This window comes from Hyperoodon ampullatus (genome assembly GCF_949752795.1).
Source record: "Hyperoodon ampullatus genome assembly, chromosome: 8".
In the NCBI taxonomy this organism is placed as follows: Eukaryota; Metazoa; Chordata; class Mammalia; order Artiodactyla; family Ziphiidae; genus Hyperoodon; species Hyperoodon ampullatus.
Window position 1 is genome coordinate 116,519,104 of NC_136921.1, and position 24,566 is coordinate 116,543,669.

At 42.2% G+C, this 24,566-nt stretch overlaps 2 protein-coding genes across 2 annotated transcripts in view; both read right to left on the bottom strand.

Annotated features, from left to right (window-relative positions):
* EPB41L5 (erythrocyte membrane protein band 4.1 like 5) overlaps window positions 1-3,749 on the bottom strand; it is a 146,318-nt gene extending 142,569 nt beyond the window's left edge. Inside the window, exon 1 of the mRNA XM_079710313.1 lies at window positions 3,645-3,749. The gene's annotated coding sequence lies outside the window, so the exon portion shown is untranslated. The remainder of the gene's footprint in view (window positions 1-3,644) is intronic.
* A 17,065-nt stretch (window positions 3,750-20,814) lies between these two features.
* PTPN4 (protein tyrosine phosphatase non-receptor type 4) overlaps window positions 20,815-24,566 on the bottom strand; it is a gene marked incomplete at its 5' end in the record, with an annotated part of 146,522 nt that continues 142,770 nt past the window's right edge. Inside the window, one exon of the mRNA XM_079710549.1 lies at window positions 20,815-21,013. Within this exon, the coding sequence (XP_079566675.1) occupies window positions 20,927-21,013 (87 nt within the window). The 3' untranslated portion in view covers window positions 20,815-20,926. The remainder of the gene's footprint in view (window positions 21,014-24,566) is intronic.

Genomic DNA, 24,566 nt, shown 5'->3' on the forward strand with positions numbered 1-24,566 from the left:
CCTCATTTTACAAGTACGCATACTCCTATGTAATCAGATAAACTGGCCAAACCATGACAGCTGTCATCGGAACTTCCTAAGGACACAAATATACACACACACATCTGAACACTAACTGGATTGTTTATGATAATCAAGGAAGTACTGCCAACTTTCTTTTGGATAAAACAGTGGTTTTAAAGATATGTTTTACAAAGAAAGTCTTTATCTTTTAAAAATACATACTGAAAAATTTATAGAAGAATGATGTGATGTCTAGTATTCGCCTCAAAATAATACAAGGAAGGCAGTTAAGCGGGAAGAGAGAGGACACAAATTGGCCAGATAACTGGCCAACAACTGTTGAGGCTGATGGGTACATGAAGGCTAATTATATTCTTCTGACTACTTCTGTATACGTTGAATTTTTCCATAATAAAAAGTTTTTTCTAAGGGAAAAAAAGTTCAAAGTGAAATGCAACCTTATGGTTCCTAGGAAGTACATGAATTATAAAACAAGTTTTCTTTCACCTCACCCTACACCTTAAAAATAGACTCACTGGACTTCCCTGGTGGCACAGTGGTTAGGAATCCGCCTGCCAATGCAGGGGACATGGGTTCGAGCCCCGGTCCGGGAAGATCCCACATGCCGCGGAGCAACTAAGCCCGTGCACCACAACTACTGAGCCTGCTCTTTAGAGCCTGCGAGCCACAACTACTGAGCCCATGTGCCACAACTACTGAAGCCCGTGAGCCTAGAGCCCGTGCTCCGCAATAAGAGAAGCCACCGCAATGAGAAGCCCGCACACCGCAAGGAGTAGCCCCGCTCACCGCAACCAGAGAAAGCCTGCGCGCAGCAACGAAGACCCAACGTAGCCAAAAATTAATTAATTAATTTAAAAAAATAGACTCACCATACAAGCAGAGTTAACCTGCTAAAGAAAAACACAACTTCTTTCTTATTTATAATTTTAATAATTATGTACTTTGAACTATGAAACTCCATGCCACAAATAACATGTTCTTTTATAAAAGAATATGAAAAGCACTTACATGAAAACAAATTTCAGATGGACTAAAGAAGTAAAAGAAATGAGTACTAGAAAAAAACAAATATTAGGGTGAAATTCTGCAAAAAAATTCTTGAAGGACTAATAGGCAGTTTAATAAAGAACTATCAAAAATTGTGAAGATAAACAACCCAGAAGAGAAAGAATAGACAAGATATGAAGAAACAAGGTCTCAAAGATGACATGCAATAAAAATATTCATTACAGGGCTTCCCTGGTGGCGCAGTGGTTGAGAGTCCGCCTGCCGATGCAGGGGACACGGGTTCGTGCCCCCGTCAGGGAAGATCCCACATGCCGTGGAGCGGCTGGGCCCGTCAGCCATGGCCGCTGGGCCTGTGCGTCCGGAGCCTGTGCTCCGCAACGGGAGAAGCCACAACAGTGAGAGGCCCGTGTACCGCAAAAAAAAAAAAAAAAAAAATTCATTACAAAGATGTTCAACCTCACCAGTAACCAAGCAAATCCAAATTAAAAAAATAAGATACTGTCTATCATTTAAAAGACCCTAGATACCCAGCGCTGAAAAGGGTATGTGAAAAACACTCACTCTCACACCATGTCCCCCTGGAGGAAGAAGTCAGCACACAATGAGAAATGTTAACGTGCATACCCTTTCACCCAGCAGTCCTATGTCTAGGAGGACAGCCTAAAGAAATGTCCCGTATGTGCTCCAAGTTACGGAAACGAGAATTTTCAGGGCATGATTAAGACAGCTTTAAATACCTCTATCAACATGCAAGTAGTTAAATGACGGTTCAGACAATGGCATACGACACAGTACAGTTGACACAGACACTGACGAAATCTACAAGTGAAAAATGAAATCAGAAAAAGGAGCACAGTTTACTCCACACTGGGGTGGGGCGCACACATATACATATTCTTACACCTTGTCCACACACAAAAGCACGAGAAGGACCTGCGCACTTCAGCAAGGTTATCTCTGGAGAGGGTCCTGTGGAGGTTCTCAGTTCTTGCATAATACCAGCATACGAACACGTCCGAAGTTTAATAAATGTATTGCCGACCGGTTCTCCCACGTCCACCCTCCCCAGCCCCCTCCTTCGAGCCGCAGCAGCGGATTCTGAGCGGCCACCCCGCCGACCCCTGTGAAGGACCCAGCGTTCCCGGCCTCGCTCCCAGCCGCCGGGGCCCTCGGGCGCCCACCCCCGCGCTCGCCCCGCTCGGGTCAGGCTTCCACTCAGCCCGAGAGCCCGCAAGTGCCGCCTTTCCCCCAGCTGTTCCGGCTTTCTGAGTGCCCTCTCCACGCCAGCTCCCCGACCCTCTCCTACTTCGCACGGCCACCTTCAGACGGCTGCTTGGAAGTGTCTCTTCCTCAGAAAAGCATCCCGTGCCGCCTGAGTTGGGTCTCCTTGCAGCAGCCCTAGTCCGCTCTTTGTAACACTCGAGAGACCTGCAATTAAATGCCACGCCGTCTGTCCATTTTACTGGGTGTTTCCCCCACTAAGCCACACACAAGGACAGGGACCCAGTCCGACTCGCTCCCCACGGCGGCCCAGCCAGCACGGCAATACGCGCATCACGCGCTGCGTAAAGAGCTTGTCCGAAATAATACAACGGGATTTCGGGGTGGTAGGGTTTTGCCTATTTCTTACACAGTAGTTTTGAATCCATCACGTCTAACTTCTCAGCTGTGAACTACGGCGGGCTTCCTTTGCAACCGGAAACATGCAAACTCAAGTCGTCCGTTTACCACCTAACTGAAGTTTTGGTTTTTTTAAATACACACCTAAAACTCAAAAGTCTGCCGTGACTCGTGTACACTCTGCTACGTGAGCGGTGGCCACAGTCCTCGGTGGGCAACTGCTCCCCCCCCAAGGAAAGAGCGCCCGCTTGCAGCCGGTGAGGAGCGCTCCCGGGACGCCTCCCTACGCGCCGGCTCCCGCACCGGCTTTCTGGCTCAGCAGAAACCCTAGTCAACCAGGGTCAGGCTTACTCACCACCACCAGGGGACTGACACCCTCCCTCCCAGTGATCCCAACACAGAGAGCGTCTGCAAGGGAGGCCTTCAGCAGACGGAGCAAACAGGTCGTTTTCTAAAGAACGAGGAGAAAACCCTGCCAACCAGCGCCTGTGAAACCATCCACTGTGTCAGTAGGACAGCAACGGAGCGACGGGAAGCCTTCCCCCAATTCTGGAAAAAACACGTAATATCCACTTAAAACGCTGCCAAACGCTCTAAAAGACTCGGGTGTGGTTGCTCTGACGGCAGAACCGTAAGGGCAGGTACCACCATAGCCGACCCCCCGGGTGCCGGCGGCTGGGCCGGCCGCGGGGGGGGTGTCCCCGGAGCCCCCTTCCCCACCCCCACCCCCACCCCGGGACACCTGCCGGTCCGCCCCCGGAGCGACTCAGCCCAGCGCGCTCGCGACCGGCCCGCGGTGCGTCCCGGAGCGGCCACGTCCGCCCGCAGGTGGACACCCGGCCCGGCCCGGCCCGGCCTCCCTCCCTCCGCGCCCGGCCCCTCGGCCGCCGCCCGCCCGCCCCTCACGCCGGGCGGCCCGAGGGTCCCGGGCGAGGCCGCAGCCCCAGCGCCGGCGAGGAGGGCGTGAGGAGCCGGGCGGGCGGTGCGCTTACCTGGTGGCGACCACCCGCGGCCACGAGAGGGGAGAGAGACCCACGCGAGGCGCCAGGGGGCGGCTCCGGGAAGACGCCGAGAAATGGCGGCCAGAGGCGCGCCCACCGCACTAATCCCCGCAGACCCCGGCCGCCGGCCCGCCCCTTAAAGCCCCTAAGCTCCGCCCTGGGGGCGGGGAACGCCTCTCTTAAATGGGCAACGACACCGCCCCGGAAGTTGCGGGGCGGGGAGATGCTCGGGTTAAAGCGGCGATGCCGACCCGGCGGGAGCTCTGGTGGCTGGTTTAAAGCGGCTCTGCCCGAGCCCGGTACCCGGGGGGTGCGCGCCCGCCGCTTAACCTGCGGACGGAGGTGACGCTAGGTCATGCTGTCAGTCCTTCAACAAGTTGATTCACGCGGCAAATATTTACTGCCCGGCTGTATTCTAGTGGGGACAGAGACGGTGAACAGATGCATGAAGAACGGTAAGGCAGCGGACGGGAAATAGGAGATTTCTATTTAACAGAGAACGTGGCATCCTTTCTCCATACAGAGAATTCAGGTCAGTGCCCGCGATGGGCCAGGGTGTGTACTGGGCAGCGGAGATACGACGGGTAAACAGGACACACGAAGAGACCCCATGCGCCTTCCGAGCTGGCAGGAGAAAGCAAGTGACATCAGTTAGTAAGATTCAGTACCAACTATTAGTATTCGTGGTTAGAGCTGGGCGCTAGGGTTAGGCCCTGCTAAGTGAGAAAGAGAAAGCTAGAAGGGGGACAGGGCCAGAGTGAGGACTGGTGGTCTTACACAGACCCGCAGGGAAGGAGGAGGGTCTCCTTGGAGTGAAGGCCTGAAGGAGGTGAAGGCGCTCCCCTGCTGGGCCTGGCCTGCTCAGTAGAGCGAGGTGCCTGGGGCCGGGGGCAGAGGGAAGGGCCGCGGGGGACCGAGACGACAAGTCAGAGCGGACAGGGCCGAGCTGAAGGGGTTCCGGGGCCCTGGGCAAAGCTCCGAGGGCTTCAGTGGAGGACCTGCTGGCTGAAAGCAGAAGGGCCCTTCCTAGGGTTTGGCGCTGCCCCTTTGAACCCGCACCACCCCAAGGCCTCTCCGTCGTCTGGGGAGACACAGCTGGGGGCTGCGGTGCCACAGGAGCTGGGGTTGCCCAAAGGCCTTCACTCGTCCGTGTGGCACTCAGCTGGGGTGGCTCTTAGCAGCAGCTGAGTTCTCTTGGGCGTCTGGAGTAGGGTAGTTGAAGTGGCTGGAGCCCCTCAAAGAGTGAGAACTGAAGCTCCAAGGCCTGTAAGGGCAACGCCCAGAAGTCACACGCTGTCACTTCTGTTGCGGGTTACTGATTAAAGCGAGTCAGAAGGCCAGACCCGCTTCAAAAGGGACGGAAACAAGATTCCACCTCTAGTTTTTTTTCTTTTAATAGTATTAAAGTTTCCTTTCTCTACTTTTTAAAAATAGCTTTATTGAGATGTGATTCCTCCATTGAAAGTGTACACGTCAACGATTTTTGCGTATTTACAACGTCGTGCAGCCATCACTACAATCTTAGTTATAGACATTTTCATCACTTCTTCATGGGAGGAGCAGCACGGATGTACAGGGATGAGAGGAACTGCTGGTGGTCATCTTTGAACTTTAGCTCAATAAAAAAGCAATGACACAGCCATAAAAAAGAATGAAATAATGCCATTTGCAGCAACACGTATGCAACTAGAGATTATCATACTAAGTGAAGTAAGTCAGAAAGAGACAAATACCATATATCACTTATATGTGGAATCTAAAATATGACACAAACGAACTTATCCACGAAGCAGAAACAGACTCACAGACTTGTGGTTGCCAAGGGGAGGGGCTGAGGGAGGGATGGACTGGGAGTTTGTGGTCAGCAGATGCAAACTATTACATACAGAATGGATAAACAACAAGGTCCTACTGTAGAGCACAGGGAACTCTATTCAATATCCTGTGATAAACCATCATGGAAAAGAATATGAAAAAGAATATATATATATAACTAAGTCACTTTACTGTACAGCAGAAATTAACACAACATTGTAAATCAACTAGACTTCAATTTTAAAAAAAGCAGTGATGACAAGGATGTTGACACGGGGGTAGGGAAGTGTGGCTTATGTATAGATGGAACAATAAAGGGCCACAGGGTGAAGCTGGGTGATAAGTACACTAAACTATTCTGTCCATTTTATGTACAGGTTTGAATTTTTTCCATAGTAAAGAGTTAAAAAAAAAAAAACAAAAACAAAGAACCAGCTCTCTGGGCCAGGTACTCCGTGGAAACCCTTCAGGTCTCCCTGGGGTTAGGTTACCCTGTTTGAGAACGGTCTGGTCTTGAGTGCCACGCGCCCGGTCTGTCAGGGCTGAGAGCTGTATTGTACTTTTCCTGTTTCCTGACCCACAATGGAAGCAGTTTCTCTCGATGCTTCTAAACCAGCGTCCTTGTCCTAAGTTGTCGCCTAGCTCACCAGTTTAGAGGAACCGTCCTCTGCTCCGTCATTTTTTCTACCTCGGTCAAGGGTGAGGTGGGGTGAGAGAAATAGGTTGAGAAATATGGTTATAGGCTGAAGGAAGTATGAAGTCTTGGAGGATGCAAGCTAAGGGCCTAAGCCATAGGAGCTTGTTTCTGCTCTTATCATGAAAGACTATTCCTCCTAACAATTCATCCTCTCCCCCAGGCATAGACACCCTCTGCAACATTCTTGTTTTGTGGTGAATTAGCCCTCTAACTGCCTTCCACCAGAGACAGAAGGCGCTCTCCTTGGACACAGCTGAATTGTTATAATGCACTTGGCTGCAAGTAATAGAAAATACAATTAACTGTAGCTTAAAAAAATCAGTAGACTATTTTTCTTACGTAAGTAATCTAGAGATTGGTTCAACTCAACAGTCCAATAGGATCCTGAACTGTTACTCTTTCTGCTCTGTCATCCTTAGTATGTTGACTCTGGTTTTTATGCTTCTAGCCTACTGGCCACAAGAGGGCTGCAGTATCGTCAGCTCCCCATCTGAGTTTCAGAAATGAAAGGGAAAGGGGAAAAGATCTTCTCTTCCCGAAGCTTCATTTTTTTTTGGCTGTGCTGCGAGGCTTGCGGGATCTTAGTTCCCTGACCGGGGATCAAACCCATGCCACGGCAGTGACAGCCCCGAGTCTTAACCACTGGACCGCCAGGGAATTCCCAGCGAAGGCTTGTCTTTAATTCAGGGAAGGAAGTCCCGCCACGCCCTGTCTCATTGGTGAGAATGGGATTACCTGCCCGCGCTGGCCATAGGGAGACAGAATACCATAACGGGTTTAGACCAATTATAATTCACACTTGGGGTTTGGGGAAGGGTCTGCTCCCTCTGAGATTAAGGGCTCACCATTAACTTCTTGAGCAAATCCAAGTTCTATGAGCAGGAAAGAGGGGGTGTTGTTAGGAAGAATGGCTGTGGGTAAGGTATCGAAAGTGCCTACTAGAATAATCCTTTTTTTTTTTTTTTTTGCAGTACGCGGTCCTCTTACTGTTGTGGCCTCTCCCGTTGCGGAGCACAGGCTCAGCGGCCATGGCTCACGGGCCCAGCCGCTCCGCAGCATGTGGGATCCTCCCGGACCGGGACACGAACCCGTATCCCCTGCATCGGCAGGCGGACTCTCAACCACTGCGCCACCAGGGAAGCCCCTAGAATAATCCATTTTTGGTGGAACAGTCCTGGCCATGGAAAGATTTTCCTCTATTGAACTAACATCCTCACCCTAGATTTCCACTCCTATTTTAGGTCCTGGTTTGCGCTCTCTGGAGTCACAGAAAGGGGTAGATCCAGGTTTTATTAGTTCTGAAAATCATGTAATACTATTGGTGGGGGGAGGGGAGGCTTAAGTGAAATAAGACAAATTTAAAGATTGAAAGTAGAGTGAGATACAGGGTCTTGGAAGGGGCCCATACAACTCAGGAGCCCTAAAGCTTAAACCTGATTATCTTCATGGTAAATCCACCTTTGCCCACAAGAAAAAACATGGCCCCTCTTTCACACCACAGCCCTTTATTTCTTTTTAATTAATTAATTAAAAAAATTTTTTGGCTGTGTTGGGTCTTGGTTGCTGTGCGCGGGCTTTCTCTAGTTGCGGCAAGCGGGAGCTACTCTTTGTTGAGGAGCACGGGCTCTAGGTATGCAGGCTCAGTAGTTGTGGCACACAGGCTCCGTAGTTGTGGCTTATGGGCTGTAGAGCACAGGCTCAGTAGTTGTGGTGCACGGGCTTAGTTGCTCTGCAGCATGTGGGATCTTCCCTGACCAGGTCTCAAACCTGTGTCCCCTACACTGGCAGGCGGATTCTTAACCACTGTGCCACCAGGGAAGTCCCCACACCACAGCCCTTTAAATAATTGAGGACACTGGTCCCAAGTCTGCAAACCCCTCTCCCCTTGATTTCCAAGCTCCTTACTTTCTCAGCCAGTTTGTCTGAACTGGTCCACACGTGTGGGGCCATTCATGCTGAGGCATTCTGAGCGGAGTGAAGCAGAGAGAATTCCAGTATGAGAGTCAGTCCTCCCGGAGGCTGAAGGGGCCCTGCCTTCCACAAGCCTCCAACTGAGAAGACCCTTGGTGATTAGTAGAACATTGCAGAAGTGATGGTGTGTGACTTCCATCATAAATGACAGTGCCGCTTCTGCCTTGTCCTCTTAGACTGCTCACTCTGGGGGACAGCAGCCACCGTGTCATGAAGACACTCAAGGAGCCCTGTGTAGCCACCTGGATGGAGAGGACCTGAGGCCTCCCACCAACAGCCAGTACCCCCTTGCCTGTTGTGTAGGTGAGTCATGTTGCACTGGATCCTCCAAGCCCTTTAAGCCTTCATATGACAAAGTCCCCACCAATATGCAACTGTGGCTGAGTCAGAACCACCTATCTCCTGTCCCACAGAAACTGTGAGCAATAATAAATATTTGTTGTTATTTTAAGCCACACACACACACACACACACAAAGAAAAAAGAAAAAAATTAAAAAAAAAAAAAGACCCTTGAGAGAGCGGGAATCAGGAATAACTTGTTTTCCAGACATTGGATCAGGAGAGCACTGACTAGTCAAAAATGCACACAAGTAAGATAAATTAAAAAAAAAAAAATCAGGAAGCACCACTAAGACAGAGTTTTATAAGCATACCGCAGAGTCTAGACTTCAGTTCAGAAGCTACAAAATCCAAAATAACGTTAGGTCTGTAAAATGAGGATGATACCACCTTCCTAAGAGGGTAGTTATGAAACTTACATAAGTTCACTGAAAATGTTTTCAGAAGCACACAACGCTACATATGATGTAACAGTTATAGACCAAGGGACAAAGATACCCGCGCTGCCAGTGGAAGATGGGGGCTCCTGGAACAGGGTGGTGGCCTGGGCCTGGTTGTACGCCCTTGGGTGGCTCCCTTTACCCAGCTAAATCTTTCCTGAGCCAGAACCTCATGTCTGAAAGTTCACCCTTTCTCTCCTTGCAAGTATTCCTGGCACGTGTAAGAGCTTAAACTAATTCACACTGAAGTATTAACCACACAGACTAATTGAAGGACACCTTAAGAGAATGGGGGAGGGCTGGGGTAGAGGGGTGCAGAGAAGGGAGATGCAAGATAAACTGCAGACAAGTCACTCCCTTCTCCAGAGCACAAAGTCAGGCTTTCCCCTGCTTCTGGAGATTCAGGACAATAGACCTAAGCATTCGTGTTCCATGAATCCATAGTTCATGTATCATTTTGTTCAGAAGTATCTGGAACAGAGCCCTGCTGATCTGGTGGCGGACAGGCATTCTTTATTCTGCTAGGAAAAAAAAAAATGTCAGGAAACCCTGGATGGCTCCCGGCAAGTTCCTGCCATTGAGAAACAGAGGCGGAAGTGAAAGCATTCTCCCACTGGGTTTGCCCAACAGTGAAACCACGAGGGACTGAGAGACTTAAGGGAAGAAGAGGGGAGGAGCCACCACGTGAGTCACCTGGGATCTTGTTGCAAGGTTAAGTCTGGGGTGGGGCCTGAGAGTCGTTGGTGGCCCTTACATGACTGCCCCACACCTGTGACTGTTGTGTGGTTCCAGGACCCGCCAAGCTATCAGGAGACCACACAGTAGAAAGACCAGTGGTGACTACCCTGCCATGAATTCATCTGACAAGCATCCATCTTTCCTGGCATTAGTTTTCTTGTCTATAAAATGAGGTAATTTGGGACTTCCCTGGTGGTCCAGTGGTAAAGAATCCGCCTTCCAATGCAGGGGACGCGGGCTTGATTCCCTGGTCAGGGAACTAGGATCCCACATGCCACGGGGCAACTAAGCCTGTGTGCCACAACTACTGAGCTCGTGCGCCTCAACTAGAGAGCCCACATGCCACAACTAGAGAGAGAAAAACTGCCACACCACAACTAGAGAGAAGCCTGTGCCGCAACGAAAGTCCCGCATGCCTTAACAAAGATCCCACGTGCTGCAACAAAGACCCAACACGGCCAAAAATAAATAATAAATAAATCTTTTTAAAAAATAAAATAAAATTAGGTAATTAGAACAGATGCTTCCTGATATCTCTTCCAGATCTTAAAACCTGTGATTCTACACCTATTTCAATACATAAGAGGATTTCATTTAATTTTACATAAACCAAATACACAAAAAAAATTTGAATTTAGTTTTGTTAAAAATGAACCAAACCTCAAATTTCCTTTAAAGAGAGAATCATCACATTTTAAATGCCTATTTTCCAAAAATTGATTTAGAAATATGAGGTCAAAGTTATGACAATGATTTTTCAAACATATAAATTGGTACTGTTCTTTTAAAAATAATTTCTCTCAAAGAATATTAACTTTGGCTGTAGAGTCAGACACCTCCTAGACACACTAGCTACTTAACTTCCAAAGAATGAACAGAGTTTTAACTCCTCATCTGTAAAATGGAGACACAGTTGTGAGGGTCAAAAGCAGTGGTGGGCAATTGCAGTTCAGGGGCTTTTGTACCTCATTCCTGGTGCTGATAATGCCTGAGAAAGCAGTGGGAGGTGAAGCTGTGAGTTTAGGTGGAAACTACTTCACAGGCTTCTGGATCTTCACAGTGGTAGCAAATCTGTATCCTCAGAGGGTGGATCTGGCTCCTGGCAACAGCCAGAAGTCAATCAGAACACAGTCGGGTGAATGTGTTGGAAGACCAGGAGTCTGAAGGCAAGGGGTTAAGTGCAGTCCATGAAAACGGCAGAGTAGGGACCTTGGAAAATCCAGAAAAGCAACCAAAAAACCAAAAACCATGGTCAGAATTAACTTTTTCAAACTCTGGATATTAAGCAAAGGCTTGCAACAATCCCGAAGTGTTTATTCAAGGAAAATAGCTAAATGTTGGTCAGAGCAATGAGTTTTGTGGCACTTTAACGGGCCTGGGTCTCAGCTTGCTCTCCCCAGTTCCTCTGCAGCCTTGAAACCTGCAGCCAAAGGGCCACTTGAGGGAGCAGAACAGTCAGAACTCCTTCAAAGCCCATTCCCAGAGAACTGTTACTTTCTTTGACCTAACTCAGAGCTCAAAATGAAAAGCTGGGGAGTCAGATGTGCAGAGGGGCTCTGGAAAGCTCTGACACATTTCTGGGAATCTCGAAGGCCGCTCGTGTGCACGGGGCTGTGTGCATGCCCGGCTCTAAGAATACGTTTGTGTTTGAGCCCAATTATAATCCCTTAGTCTGTTGCAAAAAACAGACCCCAAGTATATCGATTTTTTTCTGTTAGTCTCTCATAATTGTCTAGTTCATACCAATTTTCAGACTTTTGAGAAAGTATTAATGACACCCGTATAAAGCTTCTGGAAAAACGCGACCCTTTTTCTTTTCACACGCACATTTCATTGGCTTATGTAACATATAATTAATTAAATGATATAATGAAGATAAGTAAATTTCCAGATGTAGGTTAGCAAATAAACACAGCTGGTTTTAGTAAGCTTACTACGTACTTGGTGGAACTAGCAGAACTCGGGCATAATTAAGAGCGGTCAGTGGTGGCAAGTGGGGGGCAGGAGCAGAAAGCAGCGCGCCAGGATACTGACTAGGTTATCTGGATGGTGGTTAAGAAAGCTTCAGTCACAGATAGAATGTTAATAGGAATTAGAGTAAAGCTTTTGCAAGTATGCTCCAAATTCAGAAGTCTTAAAGGTGCAGATTGATACATTTGTTTTATAAAAGTATTAAAAATATCGTCATACCCACCAGTCCCAAATAAGAATAGTCAAAAGACAAAGAACACCATATGAAACAGGTTTTGCAACATGTGTGACTGTCAAATGACTAATTTAATTTCCAACATCTCATATAAATAAAACATTGAACAACCTGATGTAAAAGTGAGCAAAGGATATCGATATGGAATTTAGAGAACAAGAAATACAAGAGATCAATAAAGATATGAAAATCTATCCAACCTCTTTATAAATAAAATGTATGTCAAAATAAGATATTTCTTTCATGAGATGAGCAAATAAATGAAGTTTGATATCAGTCCTAATCAGAATGTGGGGAAACAGACATTCTTATATGTTTGGTGGAAGCATAAAGTGATATAATTTTCTCTGAGAGCAACTATTCACATTTAAAAATGCAGGTGCCTAATGCTTAGCAGTCCTCCTGCTAGAAACTGACCCTATGTGTAGACTTGCAATGATTAGTGAAAATATTTGCATGAGGATGCTCACTGCAGCGTTGTTTCTAGAGTACATAAACTGGAAACATTACGGCATATCCATCCGTATGATGGAGGTCAACGCTGTGAGTCAAAAGAATGAGGTAGATCTGAGTGTGTTGGTATGCAGATACTTCCAAGATGAAAAAGCAAGCTGCAGAATATATTGTACAATCTCTTTGGCCTTAACAAAACGTATATGTACGCGCTAATGCTTGTGCAACATTTTCCCCTAGAAGACACGAAATTTAAGGTTGCCATTTGTTTGAGGGGTACTATTCTTAGGGGCGGGGCATGGGAAAGAGGCTTTCACAACTCCTGAGTCTTCCTTATACTGTTTAAAGTTTTAGTATCATGTACATAAGAGGCATGGCATTTACTTTTGCCTTATTTCTAGATATAAGATTAAATATTATTTTCTCCAAGAAATTTTCTTACAGATGACAGATGGCATACCTAACTGCACTTGGGGAAGGTATGAGGCACGTGGGCTTCAGACACATGAAGAGAGGTCCTTCACTTTGACTGACAAGGTCTTAGGGTAGGAATACTGGAGTAGAGAGGCTGGGGCTGGGAGAAGAGGAATCCAGCAGTGGCCACAGTGAAGGAGGAGCTTCTCATCAGACATTCTTTAATCTTCTAAATCCCTTTTAGTTCCTGACTGACCCACCCGCCCCCAAACACAGCCACTGTGTAATTCTAGAAATAAATTTTGCATTTAGCATTCTCCTAGTCTCTTATAATCACCCACTAATGAAAAAAACTAACCACTGTTTGAAAAGCCCAACAACAAAAACTCCCATAAAATAATCTTCAAAACTCCTATACTTAAATGACTAAAGCACATCTTTATTTTGCAGTTGAACAATTTAAAGTCACAGCTAGAGTTTTTTCACGTTTGAACCTGAACTGGTTCTCAATCAAAATGAATTATGGCCAACAAAATATGTATAATAATAGCATTTCATATAACATAAACTGCTCTTAGGGTTAAAACAGTTTTAATGCAAATCAACATTTTTATCCTGTTTGCTGTTAGTATTCAGTTTTTTTTTACATGAAACTCATTGCAGGAATTCTAATTTTTCACTGAAATTAAGACAAATCCACAAGGCCTTTCAAGCACACAGTAAGCTGCAGTGACAAATGCACAGTGATGATTTCAAATTATCCACTGTTGACCAAATTCAAGCTTAAACATTTTAAGTGAACCCTAAGCTTCTTTGTCTCCTAACTATGGGAAACCATATGGAAAGAGCTATTTTTGTGAAACAGGGAAAGAGAATTTTAAAAATTAAGAGGCTAATTCTATTTAGTTCAGTACAATCAAACGTGAAATGGCAGCAAATATGTAAAATCATAATTTAATTAGGAAATAAACTAGACTTTTAACTAAATGACTTTTTGCCCTTCATATTTACATATAGCACCTGTTACAAGAAAAAAAATTCCCAAATTAAAACAGCCTCTACATAGAAATATCTTTAAAACTACTACTTAAAAATATCATTGATGAGTATATAGTAAACTATCTGTCCTAAAATTAAGCCTACACTGTAGAAAATAAAGACTAGCTTTTCTTATTTGAAAAGATTACCATATGGATTGTAACTGCAACTTCCTGATGCTACAGAACACCGGGCTGGACAGCTTTTATTTGCCTAAGCAGAAATATTCTAATGACAGAAAATGAAAACAGCTTAATGTAAACTTTTAGTCTGTTAAATCCTGCCCCTCAACATGTATACGAAGTGTCAGGACTTTGCCCCCTTCAACTTACTGGTGGTGAAGCACTGACTTAACGCCTAATACAACTCAAAACCAAACAGATGGGTTTCCAGGTGTTCAAGTAATGTACAAAAATGCAAAGCAGAATGATTATAGTGAATCAAACTTGGCTGAAGCTAGCTGAGAGAACTCAGAGTCCAGCAAGACTATCAACTGGGTAGCCTTTATTGTACTAAATGAATTACAAAAAAAGTGGCAAAGTTAAAATCACACACGTTACCTTTTAAATATCAAATGACCAAGAGATCATGGTAAAGCATTTAAACTTCGGTCCAATCCAATGAGTTCTACATGCTAATCCATTGTATTTTTCCATATTTACAAAACTCCTGGGATAAATTTTACCTTTAAATGTATAAATTAAGTCAGTAGTAAGCATGAAATAAAGTGCTGTTTGAAATTCAAGAAATCAATGTCAGAATTGAAATCTGACCTACTCTACAGAACACAAGAAAGCATGAATAATCTTGTCAACTCACTGAAGGGTGGGAAAAGATGAGTGCCAGAGACTCCCAGAATTGGGTTGAAATTTTCCTGCTCAGGAAGGCAAAAAACTGGAACACTACAATTCAGGAGTAGAAACGAAAAAGCTTCTTTCAATAAAAGGTAAAACGGGTTCAAGTGTGACTACAGTGGATTTAGTGAAACCACAAATCAGCACCTCTTTCAGTCTAAGATTGTAAGTAGGGCTGAGTCTCCTTGATGGCTTCACGGTGTTAACTTCATGTAGTAATGTGACATTTTAGTTAAGATTATCAGAAGTAGTATTTGCTAAATTTTGGAAACTCTCAGGGTTGACGGGGCCTGATTTTAATCCTTCAACAACTGTAACAAAAGTGAATGAAGGAAAAGATTACCTTACTTCACAAAGACTCTACCGTAAAGGGAGATTAATAATTTTTTTTAAGTTGGGGGGATGGAAGTAGGAGTCAACATAACAAAGGCCCCACTGAGCCAAGCTTAGTGAGTGATGAATAATAAATACTACCTTTCAAAGAAATTGTTGAACAAATTATGCCTGTTGGTTTACAATGTAGGGCTTTTTCTGTCTTCTGTTCAGCTAAATTAATAAACCCTTAATCATGTAAGACACCACTGCTACACGTCAGAGTTAGGCTCAGTGGTCTTACTTGTCCAAGATATGAGAACAGAAAGCAAACTATTTATTTGTCAGGGCCTCTGCACTTATTTACTGTGGTGACACTTAGGCACGGTTTTCTGGCTTCACCGAAGTCACACGCTCAGAGTGCTGTCCTCATTTGTGGCTGGCACAGTGACAAAGCCTGAGAACTTTCCTTCACAGTAAACGCATGGAGCAGAACGCTTACCCTCAAACACATGTACCCCTTCACACTCCAGAAGTCTAGAATTCAATTATTTTACACTTAAAAACAGTATGCACACATTTTTTTTGAAAATTTCTAGAGTTAACACAAAGCAAAGTGAAAAAGAAGGTATTTGAAATACTGAAATATGCTTCAATAATGATTGCTCTTATATAAAGAAAATTACATTTTTCTTCTAAAATTGCATTTTGTAGAATGAAGTGGAAAACACTCTTCCTTTCCTTTTTAATCCCTTGCTAACTTTTTTTTAAAGAGTATCTTAGAATCAAGTCTTAATTCTAATAACATCTGAAAGATACATTCATTTCTTTACAGCATGAAAGACATACAAATATCATTTTTTCCTTTTTAAACAATGAAGCAAAAGAAGTTAACAGTTTCAATCTTTTTTCCATAGAAAAATATTTTCTGTATCATTTAAGCAACAATAGGTAGGAAAATTCTACAGTGTTTAACTGAAACTTCTACGAGCATTTACAAGGCTTTCAAACATTTTCATTCCTGTATTGAAAATTTTAAAAGGTTTCAGGAAGTTAAACATTACAACCTCCTCCTAAAATTGTAGTCTTTAACTTGCAATATTGCTAATACCTTTCACTTTGTAAATTAAAAAAAAAAAATTGGTTTACTTATTTATGTGCTGAACCCTACCTAGTCAATGTTGATGGATGGTACCCCAGTGGATTCTACCTCTGGCTGCCCATTTAGCTTGTATTACTACAATAAAGATAACAATGACTAGGAAGCTTTAGAAATCAACAGTAAACTGCAGTAGAAAAACATACAAATAAGTAGCAGCAAATTTAGATATGGAAACAGAAATAACTATTTGGTGTCTACCCACAATTTCACCCAGATTATAAAAATAAAATGTCTAATTTCTCACTGAAATAGGGCTTGTTTTTGGTAACATTGAAAGGCTTATTGTAGGAATCGCTGCTGAGAATAAATGAAGTCTGTGTGTAATAAAACATTGTGTTGAAAATAGTTGCAGATTTTGTAAAGTAAGTTAAACCCAAAAAGTACAATTTAGGGATTACTTTCATGGGCTCTCTATAAAATTGCTGAAATTATCTATTCGCAGTTAGCCCTCAAATAAGTTTTGTTATTATACAAATTCCTTTGGAGCTATTCAATTTTCTAAAAACTTTATAAAACAGTTGCTACAAGCTGTGTTGTGATCACAGAGACCCCAATAAATCTTTGCCAACAGATCAGTAATTCTGATATATGATAAAATTAATCCAGTGGGTTTTAAAAACAGGTATTTTACTTAGAGGAAACACCAGAAAAAAAAAATGGTTGCAGAAATTGTGGTTGGCTAGCTGAAGTAAACGTGGGAAGTAAGCGTGTTAATATAGTTACTTTGTTGATATGGCAGCTTACATACAAGAAAGCTGTGGCATAATTTATCTCTCTCCTCTTATTATTAAAAGATGTTGGTTTCAACAAATATTTATCTTAATGTAGGTGACTTAAATGCAAATTCACCTAAACTACAAAATAATTACTACAAAATAAAAGAGGTGTAAACATATCTCACATTATTGTGGCATAAATAATTTTTATGAATTCGAAACTACTTTGGCAATCTTACCATCAGAATACCTTTAAATATTCAAAACACGGGTATTAAATAGAACATTGTTAAAAATTCTTGTTTCCTTCTCCCTTCCCGATAAGATTATAAAACAAGTAATGCTTTAATTCTACTGCACGTTCACATTATGAACATAAATTATTTAATTATAAGTGGACATACATTCTAAATCTTAGTTCTATGTTCTAAGTGCTTTTAAAAATTAGTCCTCTAATTTGCATTTCAGAATGTTTTCACACTGCATGTATATCAGCCTAAACAAGCAGAGTTGGGGCCCTAATTAGGATTGCTTTTTAAAGCCTACTTGTTCTCTAAATTAAATGACATCTTCTAAGGTCATCAAGTTATTAAGTAAAAACACTGCCTGAGTATAATTCTTGAACTGAAATAGGCTAAACTTCACAAGAATTTATGATATTCACATACGTTGCCTATAAGAATAGAAGGTGAGACTGGATAAAATCTTTCAAGTTTCTTTCAGCGCTCAGGTTGTAGTACTTGTGGTGCAGATGGGAGGCCTTTGTTCCAATACCTGATCAGACCTGGTCAGACCTGCCAACAGATTATAAACAACTCTACAGGTACCACAGTCCTTTACCCCTGTTTGTTAGTATTAGCCTTTGTGAAACAACACATGCATCATCGCACAAAAGCATCTCTATGTGTATATATTAGCACTTGAAAGCTTCAAGTAACTGTCTTACTCGCTTAACATAGTTTACACACTTGAAGTCAGTTTTTCATCTGTAAATTTTCTCTTTACTCTTAACCAACATGGTCAACGCTCCCCACTTGTACTGGGCAGGCCGCACGAGGGAAAGGGTTGCTAATGCTGTTTACTCTGCCTCGGTTTTGGATGTATGCACTGGTTTAACAAATACTACCAGGTATTCCTCTTGTGAATGCGGTCTATTCCAAAATATTCCTCAACCTATGTACACAGTGCTGACACAAACCAGATGTTCAGTATAAGACCTAAAATGAACCTGGTAAAACCATCCTAAATCAGAGAGGAAAGGTTTTTACAAACATTTCTTAGCATTTACAAAAGCCCCTTGATTCACCAATACCTATTTCCAGTTGTGAGAATAACAGTCAGCACTGATTTCTTGAGTGTGTGTGTGTGTTGCAGGGGGGTGGGGGTGGGGGGGAACTGGCCGCTGGAGGGGGAGGGTAGTTTAGGTACAAGAAATCTGGCATTTTGTTACACACTATTACACTGATATGAGTGGAATCTAGAACTACTTGGTGTATGAAAGCTGGGATTATTCCTAGAACCCTATTTAGGTTGACAAACAGATTAAAAACATTCTCAGGCAAGGACTTCCCTGGCCGTCCAGTGGTTAGGACTCGGCGCTTCCAATGAAAGGCAGAAGTGCTCACTGCCAACAAATTATTAGAGTTACTCTCAGAAGTGTAAACAGAGCCCTAAATCAAAGAACATGCCAACCATGACATTTATCTGTTTATGTCTATATAACTTTATCTTTTTATCTATGGTTGTCATATTCTGTCCATATAGTTAGGATAGGTTTTCTTTTTAATTCAGGTGAAAAACTACTGCCAAAACAGTTATTAATTCTTAGATCCCTGACATTTTATTCTTTCACTTTCCAACTTACCATGATGTCGTACAGCAGCCTGAATCACATCTATCTGCTGGCAAAGAGCGGAATGTTCAAAAAAGACTGTACAGAGTTATTTACTATCTTATACTGTCTTGACTGTGAAATTCAGAAATAGATACAAGAATTTCTCTTTGACATAAAGGTCATGCTTACTTTTCTCTTTAAAAAAAAGGTAAAATATTTTAATACAGTAATGTATTTGGTATCTTGGCTATTAATGTTTAGGACTTAACTTCCTAAAATTTACTATTATGGATTTTGAATATTTGAAATAACATCATTTAGATTATACTGAAGATTTTAAAATGTACATTCTCCCGCTCATACTAAATGACATTCCAAAATATCTACCATTCAACTGTAAATTTTATCAAGACTATACAGAAATATTCAGAAACCACTAGTAAGTGAATCTATTTTAACCATAATCCATAGAAAGTAATTGTGTAATATAACATTTCAATAGCTGAGAAAATTTCCACTTATATTAAAATTGGGCAATTTCAAAGTTCTATCTCTCTGAGGACTTAAAAATTAAAAAACCTGAAGAGGAGAATATACACATCCTTAAAGGGAATCAGGTCCTCCATCAGGCTGGACAATCAAAACTCTCCATATTAACATGCTTATAACTTAGTAAGTATATATAAACTGGAGCAACTTAATTGTACACAAAAATGACAAGAAAGCCCTCATTTCAGCTATTGAGGGATTACAATTAGAAACACTCAGTGACGTTTCATCCCTCGTTTGTGGTCTGCCAACCAACAGACCAGTGTGAACAAAGCTTGGTAAGAAATGAAATGAATGCTGATCATTTACTTAGTGATAGAAACAAGTCACAATTAGCTGCTCTAACTTTAGTTTAGAGTTTCCATATGTTTAATGTGTATAGTAGATGCTATTTCTAAAGTTAGGGATAAAATAAATAAGAAATTTGAAGAATAAAGCATCTTTTAAACTTCAGCTGCTAAACTGTAACCCCTGTCCCTCAGGAAAGGAATGTGCAGGTTTTGAGTAATTCCATAGCAGCAGAGCGTTCACTCAGTAGAACACAAATTATCTTGGCTTCTTGTGGCAAAATATAGGAATTGAGTAAGAAACAGAATTTCATTACTCTTCTTTGACTGCATAACTCTCAATACGAGAAGCTATTTTAAAAAATGTGAACTGATTCAAAATGCATAAAACTGTAAATGTACAATATACATACATACCTCCTAGTGGGGCCAAAGGAGGAGTGCCTTTTCATTAGACATACAAAGACGTCTCAAGGCACTTAAGGGGTTAAGACACAATGCATGCATTCCTTTACATCAAGTATGTGAAATCACATGATTTGGAATAAGCCAACCTTATGATAAATATAAGTTACATTATTAAATTCAAGAAAATTTGTAGGGCTTCCCTGGTGGCGCAGTGGTTGAGAGTCCGCCTGCCGATGCAGGGGACACGGGTTCGTGACCCGATCCGGGAGGATCCCACGTGCCTCGGAGCGGCTGGGCCCGTGAGCCATGGCCGCTGAGCCTGCGCGTCCGGAGCCTGTGCTCCACAACGGGAGAGGCCACAACAGTGAGAGGCCCGCGTACCGCAAAAAAAAAAAAAGAAAATTTGTAGATTCTTATTTATACTTTCTATAAGATGCTGGTAAATGGACAATGTGCAGCATTTCCTGGGAAAAGCAAATTCCACCTTTCTTCTTCCAAACAGCAGGTCTCTATGGGGGGAAGTGTAGGGAAAGATGTGCTGCATCCATAGGCAGTGTATTGGCTAATATTGAGAATGATATTGCTAACATTTAAAAAGTAACATCTGGTAACCAGTATAGTAAGAACATGAATCACTGGGAAACACCAGAGCTGACTCCTGATGTTGACTTCTTTTTGCTTTCAAGATACAGGTGTACAACAGAGACGATGAGAATTCTGAGCCTTGTTTGTGGCAATTCTACCAGAAGGGGACTGCATGGCACCACCACAAGATTTCGTAAATTACCCTGAAGGTACTCAGTTATTCACTATTTGTTCGGAGCAAAGCATGAAAGAGTCTTCAAACACATGAATTACAGATTTTGAGAGAGTGACTCTTTTTTGAAACATAAAGTGCAAGTGCTGAAGTTTTCAGTTTTTGTTAGTTCTTCATTTTTTTTTTTGTCTGTTTAGATGCCATTTCCTGCAAGCAGTATTATGGCACAGTGAATATAATGGAAAGCAGTCTTCCAACACATATCCCAGACCTTTGTTTTCTTATTTATGTGATGATGTCGTTAAAGGTTTAACAAATCCTTCTTCATAAACTTTCAAAATAGCTTCACATACAAATCTGTATTGACTCTGAAAAATAAAATATAAAAAAACAGAATTGATCAGAAAAACTAGGAGACAAACAAAGATAGACAAACATCTCACTTGGCTTGCTTATACAAGTAATACAAAGTAAAACTGCACAGAGATACCATTTTTCACCAAGAGACTGGCAAAAAAAGTTTGACAGCATATTTTGTCGGCAAAACTCACTCATACGTTGCTAGTAGGAATGTTAAATACTACAATCCCTATGGATGGACAATTGGCATCATCTAACAAAATTACATTAATTTACCTATTGACCCAGCAATCCCACTTCTAGGAATCTATCTAGAAGATGAACTAGAAAAAGAAATAAAAATATTTATTCAGAAATGAGGCTATTCACTGCGGATTACTTATAATGACAAAAAAGTAGAAACAATTCAAATCGTCATCAGTAAGGGACTGGGTGAGTAATCTGTTTTTGGTTTTTTTTTTTGCGGTATGTGGGCCTCTCACTGTTGTGGCCTCTCCCGTTGCGGAGCACAGGCTCCGGACGCGCAGGCTCAACGGCCATGGCTCACGGGCCCAGCCGCTCCGCGGCATGTGGGATCCTCCCAGACCGGGGCACGAACCCGTGTCCCCTGCATCGGCAGGCGGACTCTCAACCACTGCGCCACCAGGGAAGCCCTGGGTGAGTAATCTGGTACATCCTCAAAGTGCGGTACTATGAAATGGGGGGGAAAGGAAGAGAAGTCTACAGACTGCTACAGACTGATTCCAGGATATTTTGTTAAGTAAAAAAAGCAAGGCAGAGAAGAGTGCATACAATATATCATCTTTATAAGAGAAAGGGGGGGAATACACATATGGACTATCTCAAAATGTATGTTAAGAAAAAAGCAAGGGAAGGATAAATCATAAAAAAAAAAGGTTTCCTATAAGGACAGGAGTGAACAGGGTGAAGGAGAGAGAGAGAGAATATACGTCCTTCTTTTATAGATTTTACTTTGGAACCATGTAAAGATACCCCATAATTAAAACATTAATTTTAAAAGCCTCTGTAAATTGAAAATATAAAACATATCAATGTATGTATCTAGTTGATGGCATAACCACATACAGAGGAGCTATTTCAAGGACTTTGAAACAGTAATTTAACTGTATATCTCTGTAGAATATATATCCCAAAGCAAAAAGAACTGTGGAAAGAATTGCAAATTCTTTTTGGTAACGATACTGTTGGTAGTGTTAGTTTTGCTATTCTGAGATGGCTGCTGGGTCACATGAAATAAAACAAAGGAGGACTTGTGATATGCTGTCTTTCATTTCTGGTGTTGTAGAGAACCAGCATTCTTGTTAAAGAAGAAAAGGGACAAAGATATAAGCAGAAAATGGTAAGTGAAAACACTGTGGTCTGAGTCTGTATTGGAAGCCCTGAAACACAGCAGGGCCCTATGGTCTATGCCCCCCATGTCCTCAGCCTGCCTTTTGTCTGTGGAAAAATTTTAGCCCAAGAGTAAGTTTAATCAGAGAAATGAGAAAATGCAGAAACAATGGAAAACAGTCAAAGGCAACTGGATAATCATATAGTCATTAAGCAGAGTCAGGGACCTTTAGTTCCTCCTCAAGGGCTGTAGAGAATATTCTGAGCCGTATCCTGTGAACTGTCTTATAGATACTGAAACCCCCACCAGGTGGAAGAAGTGAACTACACGATGACCAGGCTGTAGCCATGACCTAAGCTGCCACAATTCCGAGAACTGGCCCCAAGGAAATGGGGACGAACCAACCCTGGAGAGGCCAATGAACCAACTCATTATATTGAAAACTTATAAATAAAGGGAAAGCATCAAGTGTTAATCTTGTCTTTCCTATACAGACTGTACCACTGGTTAACCAAACAGCAGATAAGAAGTTTCTCTTTAAAGAAGTATTCCAACTAATAAATAAAAAAGGAATGATAGAATATTGTCATTTTGCAAGCCCAATGAATTAATGATGCAGGCACTGATCACCCAAGGCTGCTAACATCACAAAAAGGAAGACACAGACATCATGTACCCCCGAAGGAAGCTGCTGCAACCTACAGATACATTTACCAGTTCTGGAAAAGACAGAGAACACCATCTTGGGAACACAATCAGCAAAATCCAGACCATGGGAGAACAAGTAGCACAAACAACCTGTTTTGTTCATCGAATAAATTGAAAGAAGAAAGAAGAGAGACACAGGAGGAAGACACAGATTAAAAGAGGTTTAGGAGACACACAGGCCAATCAAAACACTGTACTGGAGATTCTGTCCAGGGCCAGAAAAGATGAAAAGAAAACAAAGGCATCTATACTGGAAAGGAAGAAGTAAACTGTCTCTATTTGCAAATGGCATGATCTGTATGTAGAGAATCCTAAGGAATCTACTTTCATGCATACAGAAAATTATTAGAGTTAATAAATGACTTTAGCAAGGTTGCAGGACACATGATCAATATGCAAAATCAGTTTTATTTCTATATCCAAGCAATGAATAGTCCTAAAATGTAATCAAGAAAACAAGTACACTTACAATAGGACCAAAAAGACTAAAAAAAACTTAAGAATACATTTAACAAAAGAATGATAAGACTGTGCAATACAAAACACTGTTGAAGGAAATTAATGAAGACATAAATAAATGGAAAGACATTTTGTGTTCATGCTTTTGAAGACGGAATATCATTAAGATGGCAACCCTCCCCAAAATGATCTATAGATTTAATGCAATCCCTGTCTTGCTTTTTTTGCAGAGAGGACAAACTGATTCTAAAATTCATATGGAAATGCAAGGGGCCCAGAGTAGCCAAAATAGTCTTGAAAAAGAAGAACAGGGTTGCAAGATACAGGCTTCCTGACTTCAAATTTTATTACAAATTTATAGTAATCAAGACAGTGTGGTATTAACATAAGAACAGACATATAAATCAATGGAATACAACTTAAAGTCCAGAAGTAAACCTTTACATTTGCGGTCAAGGGGCCCAGAGACAATTCATGGGGAAAGAACAGTCTTTTCAACAAATGGGGCTGAGACAACTGGAGATACACATGCAGAAGAATGAAGGTAGACCCCTACCTCACACCACATGCAGATATGAACTCAAAATGGATGTGACATTTAAATGTGACAGCTAAACTATAAAACTCTTGGAAGAAAAAACAGGAATAAATCTTTGTGACCTTAAGTTACGCAATGATTTCTTAGCTATGACACCAAAAGTGTATGTGATTAAAAACAAAACAAAACTGGATGTAATCAAAATTTAAAACTTTTGTGCTTCAAATGACTTAATCAAGAAAGTGAAAGAATAGCATAAACGAAAACATTTGCAAACCATAGAACTATAAGAGACTTGTTTTTAGAAAATATAAAGAACTCTTACAATTCAACAATAAAACAAAAAAACAAATTGAAAAACAGGCAAAAGATGTGGACAGTTCTCGAAAGAAGGTACACAAATAAATGGCCACATGCAAAGATGCTTGATATCATTAGTTATTACGGAAATGCAAATCAAAACCACAAGATACCACTTTATATACCACAAGATACCACCTTATAT